This window comes from Lutjanus erythropterus, chromosome 10 (genome assembly GCF_056507025.1).
Source record: "Lutjanus erythropterus isolate fLutEry1 chromosome 10, fLutEry1.hap2, whole genome shotgun sequence".
NCBI lineage: Eukaryota > Metazoa > Chordata > Actinopteri > Lutjaniformes > Lutjanidae > Lutjanus > Lutjanus erythropterus.
In genome coordinates, this window is record NC_139326.1 from 17,016,023 (window position 1) to 17,031,470 (window position 15,448).

The following is a 15,448-nucleotide window of genomic DNA, read 5'->3' on the forward strand; positions in this document are numbered from 1 at the left end:
CAAATGCGCAATTCCAAAAATAGAAAATCATGTCGTGGTGTTGATGTTTTTAATGTGGCGGCCGCCATAAATAAAACACTATTCACTGATCCACAGTGGGTCACTGAAACACTGATCACTGACCTGCTGTGATGGAAAAAATACTCACATTCTTTACTTGGGTTTTTTTTTTTTTTTTAACAGATTTTTCAAGGATTACAGAACCTTTTCACTGTTTTTGCCATTTGCCTTATAGAAAACCTCTCTTACTTGAAGTACTGTTTACAATATCCACTTTATTTTTGTAAGAATTTTTGTACTTCTGAGGCACTATCCTTACTTCTGTTGTTCTTCTGCACAATAAATGCTCAAAAAATTACATTATATCTTTGCTTTTTTTTTTTTTTTTTGTCAAATCAATTTAGTTTTGCTAAGGGACTACAAAACCCATTCGGAAACACTTCCATTATAAGTTTTACACCGCGACATTTATACCGCGATATATACCGTTACAGTGAAGGGATTCAATTTATACCGCAATATGAATTTTGGGTCATACCGCCCAGCCCTACGTCCAGCCATAACTATTGTACTATCACACTTAAATACAATTAATTCGACAATGTCAGTGTACATCACCATGCAAAGCTGCTCACCAAAATATGACCACACTGTAGAGCAAATAACAGTTATATTCACCATTTTACACGAAAGTCGTGACCTATAGAGACTAACAACAAAACACATTTTCTAAGATTATCCATAAACAAACCTCATCACTTGAAAGACTAGTCGATATAAGTGTTAACGCCATTTTGTCATGTGACGGCCTCCTTTCGCTTGAAAAGGGAGTGGCGGTGTAGGGGGAAATCCGCTTGGTTGCAATCTGCATTCTGATCGTTAGATGTCACTGAAAATTACACACTTCTCCTTTGAAAGCAATTTGAAGATGTGACCTTATTAGCAAAATAAACTGATATGACTGCACGTGTCAAAGATATGAGCTGCTTGTTTTCTCATGTCTAATCTACAGTACTGGGCTGCAAGGCAAAGTATGAGCAAACAAGTACAACATGCTCTTGAATGTAACTGTAACAATACCAGAAAAGAAAAAAAACAGTCCTAGGCACTGAAAATAATATAGAACATTATAACTATATATTAATTCTACTTTTTTTTCCCCTTTTTAATTAACAACCTTCACACAGTGCTGGTACACAGCACTCACAATATTTTTATTACAGTTTTGCTACTTTAAATACTATAATTAACAGATATTGTATCATTTTAAACACATCATATTGAAAAGGTATTGAATTATCGATACTTTTGAAAACCCTACTCTTTAATGTATTTGTTTAATTGATTCACATGTAAAAAAAAACCCATCTAATTTCTAACCAGTTTACATAATAAAAGAGGGTGGCTGTATGCTGCAAGTGCTCACCTGAGAGAAAAGGTATGACATCACAAAATCATCAAGGACAGGGCTTTCTGACCCCTTGGCGACCCCATGTCGATATGCCCGAGATGCCCCACCACTGTACCAGCCAGGGAAGTAGTACCTGAAGTAAAGAGTAATAAAAAAAATATGTCAGTCACAAGGGCATTTAAATTCTAATCTGGAAGAGACAGAAGAAGAGGCAATGCATAAGCAAAATAATGTATGCTACCTTATTCTAAAAAACACATCCTCTGAAGCCAATTCGTCAAGCTGGAAGATGTGGTTGGGTGAAAACCACAAGCGGTCTCGCTCTCGGAAGAGACCAAAAAGGCTGCAGTACAGAGGTGATATACCTGAAGCAGAGCAAGACAGAAACAGAAACCACATTATATTCTGTAAAGTTTCACTTTGTTTAATTATTTACAATATTCTTTAAAACAGTACAGGTGAGCTATACTGTGTGTTACTAGCCTTATCCAAAACAAACTTTCTTATTCATTTGTACTAATTAACTGAACAAAAAAAATTGCAAAATACCAGAAGCTGTTGATTAAAGGGCAACTCAGAAGTACATAATAGGTTATGCTTTAGAAAACAAGCTGTTTTTAGTCCCAACACAGGTGAACAAAAGGTCAATTAAGATTGTCTAAAATGTCAGTTGTGTTTGGTTCATCATCAAACACATAACATGTGATTACTACAACATGCCGGCTAGTCAGACCCCTCCTCCTGCAGGGGTTTGACCAGCCCTGTATAATGCAACTAACGAAAGCATTAGCTGCATTATACTTATTGATTCTTAAATATCTTTGCGAAAAAGAGAAAAAACAAACACCAAGCAAAGCAAAGCTACCATATCTTAGCTCATCCTCAAACAGAGTAAAGAAAGTCAGATAGAATATATAAAAAGCAGAGATGATTAAAGAAGACACTTTTTCTGCCGATAGGTTTCACTGTGGTCTCTTGATAACCTTATCTTGGAACCTATGCCCCGAGTTACGACAAAACACATGAATGGGGGGTGCATAATGCAGGCTTTTACAACTCGATTACTCACTGCATGCTTTGGCTGCATCTATACACAGCTCCTCAGCCACATAGTCCCCCGGTGGGTAGCTGAGAAAGCTGCATTCGTCTGCTCCTTGACTGCTATGGTAGAAATGAAGTCTCAAAACAGCAGCGGCTGGTCTCACGTCTGGAGATTCCCGATGGGCAGTCCCATTTTGGTGAACCGCAGGGCATGTGTCCGTCAGAGTGTCCATGGCTGGCAGGAAGGCCATCAACAACATGCAAGCTTCAATCAGTTAAAGGCAAAATGTCAGCAGACAGAATGATCCTGTTTCTTTTTCTCAGCAAAGTGTGATGAATTAAATAGGGTACATGGTCTCAATGGTTGCATAAACTGTTATGAAGATTCAAGTCTTACATAAAGCTGCAGTGCAGAGGAACCATTGTCTGGAGAAAGGTTATAAAATCTGTAAATCTAATTAAAGAATGGGGCTACTCTCAGTGAGAGTTATCAAATACAGTCAGAGTCTCACTGTAAAAGGACTACTGAGATTTTAGCCCTGTTGCATGATATTTCTAATGCAAGCTTAGTGTTTATTGATCAATTTTACTGAAGATGTAAACATTTTGTACTCAGCAGAGGCAAAGCAGAATAATCAAATTTCCTCATCCAAACTGCTGCTATTCAGCCGAACCCTTCTCCCTCTGCCTCAAAGACAGTATTATATCAAACTGAGAGATGAATTATGGGTGCTGTATTTCTTACACAATCATAACCTAGAATACACAGGCTACGTCACTGCTGGGGTCCTCCTCCTTTTTATATGTAACCAGTTCACCAAACAACCTAATTTAACCAAAACTGAAATCAGACGGGTTTGTAACAGTAATAAAAACTTGTCTACATGTTTTTCTTGGTTTTAAAAATGTTAGATTGCAATTGATGAAATGTGTTCTTTTATGCTGTATACATAAAACTATTTGTTTTTAATGTTTTATATCACTGAATCACTGTGGATGTAATTAGACTTTTCTCCAACAGAAAAAATACTTCTGTATGTGAAAGTAAAAACTACATAATTTATAAAAGGAACAAGTTAGTGAAACTACAAATCACGAGGGAGGGATACAAGAGAAAAAGCCAAAGCACACTTATGAGGGAAGGTGCGATCAAGTCTATGCCAATTCTGAACGAGTATAGGTTGTATGGCTGAAAAAGGAGGCACTCTGCACACAAAACTTGTTCTCCAAGTCTTTTACCAGTTGACCCTTCATGGCAGACTGGCAAAAAAAATAAAAGATGTACACAGCTGTGGCTATAATCACTGTCAAAGGTGCCTGCTCCAAAACTGGTTGGTGACAACTCCACCCATTATGTTGAGATTCATATTCATACTAAATTTAAATAAGTTTATAGATTTCTTTTCATTCAGACTTTATGAATCTTTTTTGTTGATCTGTATTCATAAAAGGTTAATGACCTCAACCCTGATTCAAAAATACAAAACATCCAAACGCAAAAAAACAAGGGGGATTTTTATTGTCAATTATTCATTTGACTAATCCATTACTGGTAGAGTCTATATGTAAGAAAATAGAGACAAATGCCTATTACAACTTCTCAGATCCCTGAGAGGCAAAAAAGAGAGATTCAATTCACAATATAACAAAACTGAGAAAATCAGCAAATCCTTGCATTAGAGGAACTGAAACTACTAAACGCCCACTTGGCAAGTGACTTAAACTGTCAACTGATCATCAAGATGGTTGTTGATTAATTTTCTGTCAACCAACTATTCCTTTAATACACTACTCTATTTAGTACGTTTATGTATAGTGATCGGTCAGCAGAGAAACACTGAATCATTCAGCATGCACTTTGTTGTAATAACATTTCCCACAGCAAGTGTGAAAGAGGATATGCCACCTATTACTTTAGTGGATTTGAAATAATCTCTTAACTTCTGCAAAACAAACACAAGAATACATTGCAATATACCACAACATTTTACACAGTACTTTACTCTAAAGGTTTCCAATGAAGCTCCACAATTTCATTTTTTCCCCCATCTAAAATCTTCACACAGACTACGTTATCAGTTTTATATTTGGACAACTACAACTAGGCATATTCCAGACATGAATGTCAAGTATACAATGCTACAGTTTCTGGATGCTGTTTGTTGTTATGATAAGTTCAGTGCTCACCTAAAGCTTATTATTTCAAGTAGCAAATTCCAAAATGGCAGTAAAACCGGACATACCCAGTCAAATATCAGAAACTTAGCTGCAGAACAAACTCATCAAGGCCGTGATCTTGCGTGCTACCATTAGCTAACGTTATAGCTTCAATAGATTAACTTAACCGCTAGCGTTAGCAGCCTCACAGACCTACCTCTATACGAGTTAACGTTAGGTGCCATACAAATAGTGTAAGCCAATGTATTTCAGCAACATAAAGTTAGACGTTTACGTGTGTGAACGCTGAAAAGATAACGTAGATAAAACTGTCAAAAAATTGTGAGCGTGTGCAAACACTTACTTTGGTAGAGGAGCCAGACGTGCAGCTAGCTAGCTAGCTAGCTGCTAGCTTCCTAGGCCAGCGCTGCAGTCAGGACGAGCGAGTTTGACAGCTACGCCCTGCGACAATGCTGTCTCAGCTCTATACGATCAGCACTCAGACGACTGTCCGAATGAATAACAATTTATTTTATGGTCGCAATCCATCTGGAAATATTCTTATTTCCATGTCGCACTCAACTGGCTAGCCTGCTACAGAAGCTACCTCTGTTTAGCCTAGCATTACCCATCTCACTCCGAAGGAACTTCAGCCGTCTATCTTGTCAATCTTGTAACTTAAGCTAATGCTAGCTAAAACCACGTCGTGCTCTGATAAAAATTGGTCCGAAAACACGGAATTCATCTGTAGACAACCATTTCCTTGCGCCAGAACATGTGGCAACAGCTGTACGACGAGAGTTACATTATTGACAACTTGTCAAATGAATAGCTATAACTGTGACACGGCAGCTGATAGGTAGTTTGCCAGTGGCAGCTACAGCGCAGCCGAAGCCCCAAGTCAGTCAACAAACCACCCTCTCCCACCATACTAATGCTGCCTTCAGGTGCTGTCAGAAATGTCAGAATTCTACATTTCTTTTATTATTAAAATGTACAAGTGTTCAAATGTCAACAGTAAAATAATATTTAACCACCATAGGCCACTAATACTACTTAAATGAAAGTAAACTTTGATATTCTCACAATGTTTTTAAAAGCCAATAGTTAAAAATATATCCATAAACAGATTTTGTATGTTGGAGTTTGTATCATATCACAAATAGATATTATATTATCCTGATAAAATAATAGCATAACAAGTTACAGTGAGCAGAAGAGAAGGCAAAACAGAAAATTTAAATGTATAAAATCTACCACTTGGAAGCAACTTCTCTTTTAGAATGAATGTATACACAGAAATTGATGGTGTTCCCCACATTTTTTTGGCTCTTATACAAATTTGCACATACAGTTTGATTCATTATATCTATGCCTGCTAAGTTATTATACAACTTATAACTTATACAACTTTGACTCTGAGAATTTGGAGGTTACGATGAGTCCCTGAAGGCAGCATATTCAAATAGAATCAGCCCCCTTTGCTTGTCAATCAACTAAACCAGCAACCTAACCAATACCCACCCACCGAAACTACAGTTAACCACTAGCTGCACAGATTTCAGCACAGTTGTAGAAGGGGTCAGAGAGAAGACAAAGTAGTAAAGACTTTTAATATGAAATGCAATGCAGAACAATAGCTATGTAACAAATTTACTTTATTGTTAAATTTGTCAGTGGGGTATTGATTCAACTTTATCATAATATTAATCGGCTGTAGATTGTGATATTACTCATTTGTCCTAAATTTGTCAGTTATATGGATGCTTACGTTTTAATCTGCTTACATGCTTTTTTGCCGTATTCATCCTTGCTTAGGACTGGTTTAGAGGCTAAATCATACCTCAACATGTGTCCGCAGAAATAGTGTTCCCAAAGTGTCATTTCACATATAGAAAAATTAGAAAAAGTTAGAAAAGTGAGGAGCTTTTAAGAGAAAGTCTGTAGCATGGCTGGGTCATTAGGCATTTTCATGGTGCTTTTCTAGACATTGCCATTAGCTCTCTCCCTTAAAAGGTCGACCCATCAGAGCCTACCAATTGTAGACCTGCTGCTCTCGCTCATCTCCCCATTAAACACATGTAGGGAATAATCAGAGGCAGAAGCATTAGGGGCACAAGGCATCCTCTGGACACACAGGTCTACATGGGGTGTTGAGCTACTCTCTCCTTAACATGGTCAGCATCAAGACTTTTGAGGCTGCTACTGATCAAAGTTATTGTGTTTCCCACAGCACTATTAGCATAAATGGGCATAAATCTATCTTAACGGTATGGTGAAAGTATGTGACCACTTGAATGTTAGATCCCATTTACCACGGACACTACAGAAATATGCTAAGCCTCAAGATTTTGGAATCTGGCTGCAGGGATTTGCTGTCCTTCAGCCACAAGCATTAGTGAGGTTGGTCTTGGAAGTTGGGTGATAAGGCCCGGCCATTTTATCCCAAAGGTGCTAGATAGAATTGATATATATATATATGTATATATATATATATATATATATATATATATATATATATATATATATATATATATATATATATATATATATATATTATTTTTATTTTTTCTTAGCAGCTATCTAGCTAGTTAGCTTGTGACATAGATCAAAAGCTGCTGCAAGGCAAACATTTGTATCCCTTGGTGAAACCCATGGGCAAACACCTGATACACACACACTTTGACAAATAAAGGCATTAGGAGAGTCTTGGAGCATTCAGGTGACACTTGTCTTTGCTCCTGCACACACACACACACACACACACACACACACACACACACACACACACACACACACACACACACAGAAAATATCTTAAGGATGTCCTCAGGTGTTTGGGTTATAGCACTCATGCATGCCCACACACACACACACACACACACTCATGCAGCAACAGCAGAGTCTGTTCTGCTCCAACACTTATCCCTTCGGTGGATCTAAAACAGCATCACAGCCGGGTTGCCCACGGCAGAGAGAGGAGGTGGAGGGAGAAAAAACGAGACAATAAGAGAACGAGAGGCAGGGAAGGGAGGAAACGAAAGCAAGGGAGAGAGATAGAGGAAGAAGAACAAGTGAAGGAACTGAGACAAAGAGCAGGAGAGAAAACAAGGGTGGGTCTGTGGAAGAAGGGGAAGTGAGGAGGGTGAGAAGGACTTGAAGAGAGAGCAGCAGAAAAAGTTTAGATATTCTTTATGTCTGTAAACTGCATATTTAAATGTAAAGGTCAATTAGTACAACATGGTGAGATTCAGTCTCTGCATTTAAGCCATCTTAGTGTTAGTTGGGACCAACTCTGGTCAGGGGTACTGACTGGAGAATTGACCAAGCATACATGTTTTTGATGGTGGGGAAAACCAGAGCCCCCCAGAAAAAAAAAAACATACAAGCACAGGAAGAAAATGCAAACTCCACACAGAAAGGCCATGCTCGAACTAGGATTTGAATCCAGAGCCTCCTTGCTGTGAGTTCAACATTTGAGGAAATACATTTACTCACTTTTCGGCCAAGAATTCTATGAGAATATTAATGGTATGGAACTGGACCCATGAGGTAATTTGCTTAGCATAGCATAAAGACTGGTGGCAGTGGATAACAGCTAACAGCGTGTAGCTCCCTCTAAAATCTGAAAGTGTTGTTTGCATAAACAAAGGAGAAATATATATATATATATATATAATATATATAATATAATAGCACCTCTACAGCTCACTGGTAAATATCTTGTTTCTTTAATCAGACCGTATCATTTAACTCAGAGCAAATACATACATACAAAGTTATTTAATATTTTTGAAAATATCATTGATTATGTTTACATGCACTCTGTTCTGTACCAACAAGGAATGTTCAGAAACTAAGATGGTGGTGTTTACATGACATAGTATCCTGATTTCTATGAAAGTAATCCAGGTTTCTCAAAATCAGGATAAGGTCTCATTATTGAAACTGGACCATGATATTTACATTCACAAAACAAAACCAGGATACTACGAACAGCAGATATTATACGATAGGTGCATTTAAATGAACTCAAGAAGCAGTTTTTTAGACAGTTTGTGCAAATATGTTTTCTAACAAGATGTTTTATGCCTACCTTTAAAAAGTCAAATCATGGGTCAGAGGTTTTTCTCTTGCAACAAAAACATACCTTTCCATAATAGTGATGTACAGCCTATGTGAAACTGAAACCATGCATACAACTTACCACTAGATGGAGCTATGTGTACACAACTTGCATAGAGAGGAAACCTGAGCATGAAGGACTACATACAGAAAAAAAGAAGAACATGTAGTCAAGAGGCAAAGAGTACGAGAAAAAGACAGAGTGGTGATGAAAAATAGAAAGAACAGAGGTAAAAATGTTTTTTCTTATGGCCCCTGGTGGTTTGAGCAGTCTCCAAAGGCTTTCCATGCCTGAAACTCACCACCTGCGCCTCTGTCTCTCCCAGCCAAACACATGTACACACACACACACACACACACACACACACACACACACACACACACACACACACACACACACACACACACACACACACACAAATAGAAATAGACTTCACCTGCAATTCATCATTCAATTTAGCAAATAAGGCACAGGAGAACAACTGCTCTTCAAGACTGAACTAATTTCTTTAAATATTTTTTATTCACATCAGTCATTTTTAAGAACGAGTGACAGTGGTGCATCAATATCTTTCTTGTTGAAAGCGTCGTTGGAGAAAAACTTGACAGAGCGATGACGGATGAGGCTTCTCACTGTTTCCGGTCATGTTTCAAGTGTGTACAATGGCGTGAATATGAAATGATTCATCATAAATCACATTGTTGTCCTCTTTTGAGAATTACAATTGCTTCTGAAAAATAACTAAGCTGAGGATATGTCTGCTTGACCTTATGTTTTTTCAGTAACACATTATGTGACAATGACTTTATTCCAGCATATAATGTGAACATTAACAGATGAGAACAGATTCTCCGTTTTGCTCAATGACACACAGAATGACATAATTTCAATACAAGAAAGAAAGCAGCAGGATTTCAATAGGACTGACTTGACCTCTTATAAAAGATTTTTTTGCATTAATACAGAACCTGTTTTAATCTCACTGTTGAATTTTGATTGATTGCTATTTTCCAACCTTCAAATCTTTTTCTGCACAGTATGTGCCCCAATATTTTTTGCAGTGTTTTTCATTGTCCTAAATTAAACCATAACTTGGATCAGATTAGGAACTACATGCAATAGAAATAAATAAAATAAGAAAACTAAAAAATAAAAATGAAATACATTACTGCTCCAGTCAGCAGTCAACATGGACAGAGAAACTAATTAGCTTACTACAAACAGCCATGCACAGTCATCTCCTCCCTGCTGCAGCAGACAGGCAGAGAAGCAAGAGTGAAGATAAATCCACTTTTTAATCCCAAAAGTTTAAAAAACAAACACTGAATTCTCCTCTCACCAGTAAATGGGTCTGTGACTCCTCTGTGGGTCGCTCTGCAGACAGATTGAAGCAGGAGTGAAGGTAAATCTGCTTTTTTTTTTTAACTTCCAAAAGTTTGACAATAAACTCTGAGTTCTCCTCCTGCCAGTAAAGGAGTCCACATCACAGCTAAATCAGTCTGACTACGGAGTTTCTTCAACCAGAAGCTCTGGTCCGTCCCCAGCTCTCTCCCCCAAAACCTCCCCGGCTCTCAGCATCTGTCTGTCAGCTCCATCCCTCTCACACTTGTACTTTCATAGAAATAAAATATTGCTTACCCTAATTGAGGCTACTGGTTACTTACCTTCAGCTGTAGATGTGCTGGATTCTGCCATATTGCTTAGTTGCGCGTTCACAAATTTTAGGAGTGGACCTGCTGAGGGAGCACTGAAGGAGGGATGTGTTCATTTGGATATTGTGTTCAAATATCAGCTGTCTTTCTCTAGCATGACTCACCCTACCTTTAATTTGTTTTTTAAGGATTTATTACAATAAATATATGACATACTCCTCCTTTAAGTGTCCACAGTGACACAAAACTCAGAAGACTGAACTGTTTATCTCACTGTCAAAACTGCAGGCCGCCCTAGAAACACTTTAATTCAACCTTTCTTGGATAACCGTGACCTGGATGACTGAAAATATTCAGACATATATAGAATTCAAAACTGTCAGTTGTAAAAAATGTGAGCAGTTTGCTGGGTTTAGCAAGTCTGAAGTACAAACATCAGATGGAAATGATAGTTTTATTTTTTTACAGAAATGTATAATTGATTAGAGAAAATACTGTTCCACAAAATTGCCTCACGCACAGCTGTGCTTTATTTTATCCACGATAATGTCAACTACAGCTTAGTATGGACTTGGACATAATCTCATCTCTCTGTCTTTACCTGTCTGCCTGTAGCTGTCTGTCTCTCTCCTAACCTTGCCTAACCCCACAACTTACCTCACCTGAACTCAACTCTTACCAAAACACTAAAACCAAGGTTTAAACACTCTAATACGCAAACATCCAAAATGCCCTCGCTTTCTAAAAATGTCCTGTTCTCAAAGGCTGCAATTCAAACTGGTCCTTACAGAGATAGAAGCACAAGAATACACAAACACACATATAGATGCACACGATACACAGTACCTGAAACGACTCATTCGGGCTGAGCTGGGAGGCACAATTATAACTAGCTGCCTTCTTGACCTTCTATCAGCCAACCGATCAAATTGAATGATGATTATCATATGAGTGATAAGCTCCTTAGAGCACTTTTATAAAACTTTCTCTTTTTTCCCCTGACTGTTTGTCTTTCTCTCTGTGCTCTATACTATCTTACTCTCATACGTTACATCATCTCTCTTTTCATCTCCCTTTCCCACTCTCACTCGCTCTCTCCTTCCTTTCTGGAAAAGGGCTCTTAAACTTTTGTTGCATCTCGGATTTTACTTGGAAATGTCATATCATAGTTTATCTTATCCATAGCAGTCATGCAAGAGCTGCATTTGAACACTAACATTCTCAGCTGATTTGTAACCAATAATTGAACACGAGTGCTAAATCATGCTGAAAACATTGCCTTCAGACACTGATGTCATTTCCTCTGTATTTTTTCTGGGAATCTGGGATCTTTAGTAACCTGGGGATGTTCTACAGTTATTAAAGTGCGCATGGTGCATATTTGATTGGGTGGTTTGATTCGACCCAAACCCTATCTCTATATGCTGTATAGAGTTTTTTATTGGTAGTGGTGGCCTACCTAAGCTTATGTCAAACAAACATTTCTTACTGTTGCATTCGACTGGGTTGGTGTTTATTATGAAGCAGCCACTGGGAAAGTGATGTGTTTAGTTATGTTTCCACTGTATGGTATCGCTTGGCTCCACTTTCCGTGACTCACTTTTGGTACCAGGTAATTTTCTTAACTTTCCTCTCAATGTAGGCAGTAGCTGATTGTCAGAGCGACGCCAAAGCGAAACTGCTGCGACATCATCTTCAGTGCAACACAAACACACAAACGCAGGAACAATAGGAAATATCAAAGAGATGGTATTCTTGATTCTCAGTATGTGGCTCTTTGTCACAGTGAGGAGACAAATTTTGTCTTAGAAAAGGCTGAATGCAGTAAGACAAGACTGCTGAAAAATACAGGAGAGTTGGGAAAATCCTAATTCAGACTTGAGACGAGACGACTCTGTTGCTCTGTGTCACATAAGTTATGATTCTAGTGACAATTCTCTCTGACCAATCAGTGGTTGACATGTTTGAGTCCATGTTTGAGACAGGATAACATTTTTTTCTTCTGTGTCGGGCTGCTGGAACCGAAGTAAACTGCTGAGCTGATTATGATACTGATACATTCATTCATACCATTGGGGAAAGCTTCAGAAGGTAAAATTCCCCTTTTCCTTTACACAGACTTCAAGGATTACAACTTACTGTAAAGTGTAAAAATCCGCACAACTGACTTGCGATCTCAGTGTTTCAGGAATCCTGGATACAGCCTTGAATGTCTCATTTCAGGGTCTTACATTTACAGTAAGATTATAGTATATGAGAGTGTCATGTTCAGGGCGTCATATACCGACATTTTGGGTAGGTAAAACATCCTGAACACAAAAAAATAATGAGAAAATAAAAATTGAGAGCAGTTATTTTTGTATCAATCCGTGCATTGTTTCCTGAATATGCCTTCAGTCTTGTAGCATTTAAGAAACATTGTTGATAACACCCTTTAAATGTTTCAAGCTTCATAGCTTTAATTATATAGACGCTGGGACTTGTCAGGCGTGAACATGTTTTGCAAATACAATAAACGTCTTATGAAGCTTCATGACTGATTCAAAATTTTATTTATTTAGTTTTGCCACAGTTGGTCAGAAGCATTTCTAAATGCTGAGGCCATTTCTTCGGAGCTGATAATGCCACTCTCAACACTGTAATGCTGTTTGACCAGACGCTTAATTTCCCTCACAAACTGCAATAAACTCTCACAGAATGAAGATCTGTCCCAAAGTTACCAGAGCAGTAGAATCTGCCATCTGTTGAATAGAGATACCATCACATACCACCACAAGAGCATGGCAACTTGGGGTTTCCTACAAATAGATACACACAACAGAAATATTGTGGCAAATACTTGAGGAAATGTTCATATGTTGTGTGTGGATTGGTCTCTCTGTAAGTTTACAAAATAGAAAAACAAATACAAACAAAATTTTGTACATTTTATTTAATTAATTAAATTTATTATTGATGTAACCTTGCGAGGTAGATCACGCAAGAATCCATCTTATCAAGTTGTCCGTTTGTGTCTGCACCAAAAGTGGTGCAGCCAATCAGCATCCTGTGGGGATCGTCTCAAACAAACAATGACAGCTCCCGAAGAGGTTAGCGTAGATACTGCAATAACATCCATTATACCAGTACTATAGAGTATTTCTTGACCGAAAGAACAGCAAAGATCAGCACTGGAGACTTTTCCTTCAGTGCCATTTAAGTGCAATCATTCAAAGTATATGTTGATTACATGTTGTGATCATTGCATGAAGAAAGTCTTCACAGGCGACCCCTCTCTCTTTACACGCCCCATTTTCTCCTGAAAAATACACAACACCCGACTGATGGGAGTCTCACAAAAGAAATGACACGTGCGTGTTCCTTGACAGCATGCTGAATACGGTAAAAAGGTATTTGTCATCTGGAATGATCTTCATATTTTGTCTGGCCGGTGCATCTAAGAAGAGGCACCTCAGCATGAAAGATCATATTTACCCCACTTCATTAGCTTTCAATGAAGCAAAATGCAAAAATGGTTTGGGGGGCGCCAGTACACAACAGAATGGTCTGTGAGAGAGATGTGATTTCTGGCAGGAGGGTGAAGTGTGTGTGTGCTACCTATTCATCACATTGTGGGGACATAAGTCTGTTTCCACAGTCACATACTCAACACTCATACTGGGACACAAATTTGGTCCCCACAAGGTTAACTATTTATTTTTTTGGGAGCAATATGTTTACATGTTTTGCTTGCTAACTTTGAGGATTCACATGCACACCCACACCCACAAGTTACACCTTTAAATTTTAGGTTAACGACTTGGTTTTGATTAGAGGTGGCCATTAAGTACATAGTAATTATGGTTAATGTTAGGGTAAATCTTCAAAGGATGTAATGTTTGTTAGTCAATGCAATGTCCTCCTTGGTGAAAAAAAACAAACAAGTTTGAATATGCAAATAGTAAGTAGTATTCTATCTCTATATTTGTAGCAAGGGTTATTGTAAGGACTCTGTCTATATATCTTTATGTGTATATCCTGCAGTGGTGAAAAGTAACTAAGTGCATTTACTCAAGAACAGTTTGAAGTACTTCTACTTTACTTGAATATTTAAATTTTATGCTACTTTCCATTACATGACAGAAGGAAATAATGTACATTATACTGTTACATTTATTTGACAGCTTTAGTTACTTGTTGAGATGAAAATTTGACACGGTGGATAATATGACAAGCTCTCAAAATACCACACACTGTCAAAGATTAAACCAGTGGTTCCAGCGGTTTCTGTCCAGTCATGTCACAGTTCAGATGCCTATGAGTTGCACCAAAAGTGCAAAGCCATTTTCCCTCTTAATTTCTCACATGATTTCATTTCAGTAAATGCTCAAATGCTCCAACATTTGGCCAAAAAAAAATCAAGGATTAGAGAAAAAGTCAAAAGATTTGTGTAACTTTTCTTCTTTATTTTCCCCTTACTCTTCTCATTGTCCCCTTAGACTTATCTGGTGACCCTTTGGAGGGGCCTGACTCCTAGCTTGGGAACCACTGGACTAAACTCGCTAACTGTATATAAAGTAGTCCATACTAGCTCCACCTCATGCATCTGCAACAGTAACATGTTGCTTGATGTCATGTACTGTACAGTGGTGTATTTATTGTTGTACCTGCACAACAGATTTCCCCGAGGGGACAATAAAGATAACCTAACCCCATCCTTTGCCCTGTTCTTGGCTGCACACAGTTTTTATTTTTTGATTTTTTTCAAGTTGTTCAACCAAATACAGCAAACAAATGAGCCCGTCTTTCTGCTGTCAGGATGTTGCCTTGATGTTCTCTTGTGCACATCTGTGGAACATGTCTGCATACGTATACCTCCGACTGTAGTGGATATAAGCATGTGTGACTCTGTGTGCAAGTCTGCAGCTGCCCGCGTCAGTCCTGGAGTATGATCAAGGCTAAAGCTTTGATATGCATGTGTATGTGTTTGTTCAAGGGGTTAATGTGATCCTGGCAGTTGCTTAGCTCTTATTGTAATACTAAACAGCATGTGAGGCAGCTTGTACATCTGTCAGTGCCCAG

The 15,448-nt window shown here is 38.2% G+C and overlaps 1 protein-coding gene across 1 annotated transcript in view; it reads right to left on the reverse strand.

The window, feature by feature from the left end:
• Window positions 1-5,534, reverse strand: part of jak2b (Janus kinase 2b) — a 29,406-nt gene extending 23,872 nt beyond the window's left edge. The window contains exons 1-4 of the mRNA XM_084728446.1: window positions 4,974-5,534; window positions 2,481-2,717; window positions 1,653-1,776; window positions 1,427-1,544 (exon numbers count right to left, since the gene is read on the reverse strand). Of these exons, the coding sequence (XP_084584572.1) occupies window positions 1,427-1,544; window positions 1,653-1,776; window positions 2,481-2,712 (474 nt within the window). The 5' untranslated portion in view covers window positions 2,713-2,717; window positions 4,974-5,534. The remainder of the gene's footprint in view (window positions 1-1,426; window positions 1,545-1,652; window positions 1,777-2,480; window positions 2,718-4,973) is intronic.
• Window positions 5,535-15,448: the final 9,914 nt, after the last annotated feature.